A 6,074-nucleotide genomic window follows, 5' to 3' on the forward strand; every position below is an offset into this window, starting at 1 on the left:
TAAGTGCTAATATAAGGGCTTTCAAGATAGAGATTGAGAACTCAATAAACATGACCTACCATCATTGTAGTTAATGAAACTATACAGACCATACTTAATCAGTTAAATGAAATATAAAATGAGTTGCATTAGAATAAGCTAGACAATGCATGACCTATACACCTAGGGGAAAAATCTTAGAATATTCTATAGAAATTAAAAGAATAATCATGATAAAAAAGGCAACGAAAATAATTGGACTAAATTAAAAGAAAAAACAATGATCATGATAACTTTCAAAAAAAATAATCAAAACAGGACAACAATGTAGTTTAATTCTCAACCTATTAAATACAGGAGGATAAAATTGGATAAAATAAAGACATAAAAAATTTGATTTAAGTCAACCCAAGTTAACATAACAAACTTGTAATATTAGTAATCAGAGTCGAGCCAATCTGAGTTATCCTGTTAAGCAATTAAAGTAACCTGATAGAAAAGAAAATAAATAAAATCACAAAACTCATTAAAGAAATATTAACATGTGTTAACTTTTTAAACTAATGACCTGGATTATTAGACCAGAGACACTCTATTTGAAAAAGGTCATGAAACCTAATTTTTAATTAATTAAATGTTGAAAGATGAAAGTGAAAAAGAAGTTTCTATTATACAAAAGGATTTTAAAAATAATAATTAAAAAAATAAGAATCAAAACTAAAAGACAAAATAATTTAATAAATGGATCAAATAAAATCAAAAAAATAAGAATCAAAATTTAAATAAGAAATATAAGCAGATTTTTTATTAAATGGTACAATTGAAAAAAATAATAATTTAACAAAAGAGCCATAAAAAAAACCAAAAATCAAGAGAATAAAGATCAAATTGAAAAAAAATCATATATTCCAAATTAGGATTGAATGATAAAATAAAATAAAAAATCAAAGTCTTACAAAATAATCAAGAACAAAAGTTAAAAATCAAAATAATAAGAATTAAAGTGGAAATCCACATAAATCATAGAATAACTAAAAAATGTTGCATGGCCAACATAAGTATTAAGGGAAAGAGAAAATAGTGAAAAAAGAGTTGTTAAAGACAAATAGCGTTAACAATACCCATATGTGTTGTCTCGCATGAAAGAAGACAATTATGCTTCCAATAACCATGAAAATAGGAATTCAATCACGGAAAGATGAATAACCTGATAATAATAAAAAAATTATTGTGAAAAGATTAAAAATTCTTTGACACTAGTTTTATTTTTCAGGGTATTTTGGTTATTTCACTATGTTATATATATATATATTTGATCAAATACAAAATTACCCTTATTGACCTAATAATTTCAAAAACCAATTGTGAAAAATATAAAAATATACCTTGATGTTAATTTTTTTTTTTACTTTCAAGTATATTTTGGTTATTTTACCATCCTTTTAAAATGAAAAATAATTTATTTATTTCTAATTAATTTAATAATGACTAATGAATCTTGTGAAAAATATTTCAACGCCCTCAATAATTAATGTTAAGTTTTTTAATGGAAATAGTAAAATCATGAAAATATTGTTTTAATGAAAGTGTTTTCACTTAGATACAATTATAGTTTTGAATTATAATTTAGCTTTTGTTATTATTATTATTTTAATTTAGATGACTTGACATAGTCATTAAAAGCAAAAAATTTAAATTATGCATCTTCAGAAATTTGAATTCTTTCTACTTGCACTAGCTTTGGATTATGAATGAGTTGGAAAAAAATATTAATTAGAGCAAGCAAATCAAGATTTCTTGCTAGGAATTAATGAGGGGAATTTCATGGCAGGTGCAGCCAACCTATTGTCTCCCATGCAGCTCTGTGTGTCCTTGAAAATGCTGGGGCCCGATTTCAGAATTATGATTTTGTTCGCTGAGGTGTTTTTCTTTTTCTTTTTTAATTATTATTATTAAAAGAAATGGTCCCAATCCTTGATAATCGATGGCACGACAAATTAGTCCTCGATCGAGTTGTCTGTGTCATGTATTTATTCATCAGAGACGTGGACAAATATCATTTATTTGGTGATGTAAATGTTTTTTCAAGCAAAAAGTGCAGGCCCAGATCCAAGATCACACATGATCTCCTTCTTTTATTGACCTTTCATGGAACAAGAAAATAATTAAAGGAATAAATCTTAAACAAATCCCTTTGGATTTTATAACTTCTCCAATCAACCGGATTTGTGAGTTGTGACAATTGATGATATTTTAAATTTAAAAGTGATAAAAAATAAGATTTATGAAGTTGAATAATAAATTAATTATTTAATTTTTATAATATAATTCAACTTTTTTAACAGAAATGGATGGTAACTTAGTATAGATATAGTTTGGTACGAAAAGTAAAGTACATATAAAAGGTTTTTTTTAAAAATATAAAGACTTTTAAATATTTAATTAAGTATTTTAAAAATATATATATAATAATATTTTAAAAAAAAACTCTAAAAATATATATGTAAATATATAAAGAATAAAGAGATTATAAATCATTTGGCTTAGTGATTTATGAGCATTTATAATTCATTAACATTGTCATTTTATTTGAGTGGAAAGGCTTAATAGCAATTTTGTCATGAAAGCATGAGAAATAAATATAACATTTACAAATGCATTAAAATAAATAAATATTTTTTATATAAATATTAACTTTTACAAATGCATTAAAAAAAAAAATATATTTTTTACATAAATATTAATGAAATAAAAAGATTAGTCATAAAAAAGTTTTAAACACCTAAAGTTATAAGTAGAGTGAAATCCAAAATATATTGGTTTAGAAAAAAATCATGAAAAATCTATGAAAACTCTTGAAAAAATCAAACTATTCGGGTTCAAGCACACGTCTTGAGCCTGTTAGCGATAAAAAATGGGTCTAGATGCATTGATGGGTCTACAAGAGCTCATCCTTTACTAAGAACGGCTAGGATGCTAGACACCAAGTCCATAGATAGTTAAACCTAGACATGTTGATAGATGTATTGATATTCGAGGTCTTCGTGTTTTTTTGGATGGTTTAAAATTTTTTGTTCCACAAAAATTTTATTTCAAAAATTAGTGATAAATCTTGATTATGCTAACTGAGATTCTCAGTTTAGTATTACTGAGAACACATAGAAATAGTTCCAACAACAATCATAAAAAAGTTTTAAACACCTAAAGTTATAAGTAGAGTGAAATCCAAAATATATTGGTTTAGAAAAAAATCATGAAAAATCTATGAAAACTCTTGAAAAAATCAAACTACTCGGGTTCAAGCACACGTCTTGAGCCTGTTAGCGATAAAAAATGGGTCTAGATGCATTGATGGGTCTACAAGAGCTCATCCTTTACTAAGAACGGCTAGGATGCTAGACACCAAGTCCATAGATAGTTAAACCTAGACATGTTGATAGATGTATTGATATTCGAGGTCTTCGTGTTTTTTTGGATGGTTTAAAATTTTTTGTTCCACAAAAATTTTATTTCAAAAATTAGTGATAAATCTTGATTATGCTAACTGAGATTCTCAGTTTAGTATTACTGAGAACACATAGAAATAGTTCCAACAACAATTAGCTAGGATAAGGTTAATCGCATACACATATTTTCTTTTCCTTGTCTTTGTCGCAGACGTCTGAGCCTGCCCTCACTGGCTTATAAATTTTAATGCTCAGCATCAGCGGCAACTTGAAGAAAGTCCATCATAACTGGTGAATTTTAGAATGACGTTGCACGTACCTCACTTGATTTAATGTCTGCCAGATTATCCAACATGACTGAATTTACAAGCTTTGCATCCTTTCTAACTACCTGTTAAGAGGGGAAATTACCATGTTGCCTTTTTCCCCATTTTTAAGCCTACTGTTACTTATCTGCAGAAATGTGCAAATCCATTAAATTGCCATCCTCTAATAATTGAATCTTTACCTACAAATAATTTTTGGCTACTATATCATTAGAACATCTGTTCATCCAAATCTGAACAAGGAAATTAAATTTGAGAGGTGAAAGGAGAAATTAGTGATGAATTAATTTCTCTATTAACACATAATGTTGCTGACCACATATCTCTTGCTTGGATGCGTGATATCTAGACTAATATTGCTTCTGTGGTTCTGCTTGAGTGGGTGTTAGGCGACTCTAATAGGTCTGATAAGAAGGGGACTTGGGGATGGATTATCGTTTTCCAAAGATTTTGAAGCACCAAGACTGAGCTCCAGATCAGGTACTGCTACATTTGGAGTCATTTCTTTTGATGAACTTGAAGGCTTGGGCAAGGGATCATTCACTCTGTGCAGCAAAAATGGCATGGAATGGTCGTGTGGAGCTAATTCATCAGAATATTTAGTTTCTTGGACATCTGATTTGACTCCTTGTTCGTGATCAGAATTACTAATGCCTAGCAGAGGCAGAGTACTGGTCTCATGGTGCATGGTTGCATATTGAGAACCAAATGTCTTGAAATATGTTGGGACAGGATGATAACTTTGCTTGGTATTGCGGGAGCCATCAACTTGATGGCTGGAAGTAGTTATGCTACTGCTGCTGCTTCCAGCCTACACATGTAAGAGACGAAGTAAGAGAAAATTACAACGCATGTCAACTGCATAATTGAGGCTGCATGTATATTTTGTTTACCATGTCGAAAAGACTTGAACGTCGCTTCTTCTTGTTGAGGATTGCCTGGCGAAGAAAGTATTTTTGAGCATGGCTAGCAACTTGAGTTGGAGTTCTTGTAGTAACAAAGTTTCTGGAGATGCCTCTCCAATCTCCCTTTCCTAGCCTCTCGAGTCCAATTAGAAATGTTCTGTGCTCCTCTTCTGTCCATGGAACTCCTAACATCCAAAAGTTACGAATATTCAATTCAAGTCATCTACTATACTGCACGTATTAGATTCATGATTAGAGAGAGAGCTTCGTGGCCAAGAAGAAATTAATTTTGCGATACATAAATTAACTACTGAACTGATAAAGAAATCAATTAAAACTAATATTTTCCTCTTCATAATTAATAACAAGAATTAAAAAAAAAAGAAACTGGGGAAATTAAAAGGATCCAAAACACACCCTTCTTCCTCGCTTGGACAGGACCTAGGAGAACGTCAGACAAATAGTCGACAGATGTTTTATCAGAGTTGTCATCAATGGAAACTCTAGATGAACACAAGGAAGATGATGGAGACGAGGACGAGGGTAAGCAGTCCACGCTGAAGCTCTTCTTCATAGCAGCAGAAGACGAAGATATGTCTAGTTGCACGCCGAAAAGCCTAACACCACCAGCCACAACTGCTCTGTGTGTGGTGCAGGTCCTTGAATTATGGCCTATGTTCCAACAATGAGAGCACTTCCTGCCCATTTTTACCCGGACAGAGCTCAAATTCTTAGACAAACAACCACCCAACACCCACGAATAACAAACTCATAGAGAGAGAGAGAGAGAGAGTAAAAATATAAGTAATAGCTTGGTGGTGTATCTGATGATGATGAGGTAAGGTGGGGTTTACGAAAATGGATGCACACCAAGAGAAGATGATTGGATGGACATAGTTTATTGATGGATATTTTTCTCCAACTTGTGTTCTAAACAAAAAGAAACGCATGCATCCCTATACATTAATATTAGAATGTAATAAGAAATTATTTTATATCATAGCAGAGTATTAATCACTCAACTGTCAAGGGTTTTGATTTCATCATTTCATCTTCTTTAATCAAATTAAAAATTAAGTATGAGGCAGTGATCATCCTTCACAGATTTCAAGAACATTTATTTGATAATTAGCAAATACAAATATTATAACAATTTGCTTTCTTCTCTTTTCTTAAGTTATAGTTAATCATATTCTGTAATCAGTCAAAGGGGCATCCCACTTATCATATTCATTAATTTCATCGAGACGGTTGATAATTTAATCATGCACTCTCGCCCATTTAATTTTAGATCATCAGCATGGCACAAGTCTGTCGTATGAAGGTATGCTGGCTGGAGAATGTGAATACGTTAACAGGACCTTGCTTGTATAAATACTGCCATGGATATGATACTTGCATGTGGTTTTTTTTTTTTT

The 6,074-nt window shown here is 30.6% G+C and overlaps 1 protein-coding gene across 1 annotated transcript; it reads right to left on the minus strand.

Moving 5' to 3' along the window:
• Window positions 1-3,887: 3,887 nt before the first annotated feature.
• Window positions 3,888-5,596, minus strand: LOC105115454 (uncharacterized). The gene is made up of 3 exons (XM_011012339.1): window positions 5,074-5,596; window positions 4,645-4,841; window positions 3,888-4,562 (listed from the first exon to the last, which is right to left on the minus strand). Exons 1-3 carry the CDS (start codon window positions 5,360-5,362, stop codon window positions 4,137-4,139), a joined length of 912 nt encoding a protein of 303 aa, XP_011010641.1. The 5' UTR covers window positions 5,363-5,596; the 3' UTR covers window positions 3,888-4,136.
• Window positions 5,597-6,074: the final 478 nt, after the last annotated feature.

The sequence above is a fragment of the Populus euphratica genome, unplaced genomic scaffold (genome assembly GCF_000495115.2).
Source record: "Populus euphratica unplaced genomic scaffold, PopEup_1.0 scaffold705.1, whole genome shotgun sequence".
In the NCBI taxonomy this organism is placed as follows: Eukaryota; Viridiplantae; Streptophyta; class Magnoliopsida; order Malpighiales; family Salicaceae; genus Populus; species Populus euphratica.

Bases quoted from the DNA above. Each gene is read 5' to 3' on its own strand.
- LOC105115454 (XM_011012339.1), bottom strand. From the start codon at position 5,362: ATGGGCAGGAAGTGCTCTCATTGTTGGAACATAGGCCATAATTCAAGG. The intron at 4,842-5,073 runs GTGTGTTTTGGA...TTTGGATGTTAG, and splicing joins TGTCCAAGCGAGGAAGAAGG to GAGTTCCATGGACAGAAGAG. The intron at 4,563-4,644 runs GTAAACAAAATA...TTACATGTGTAG, and splicing joins GTTCAAGTCTTTTCGACATG to GCTGGAAGCAGCAGCAGTAG.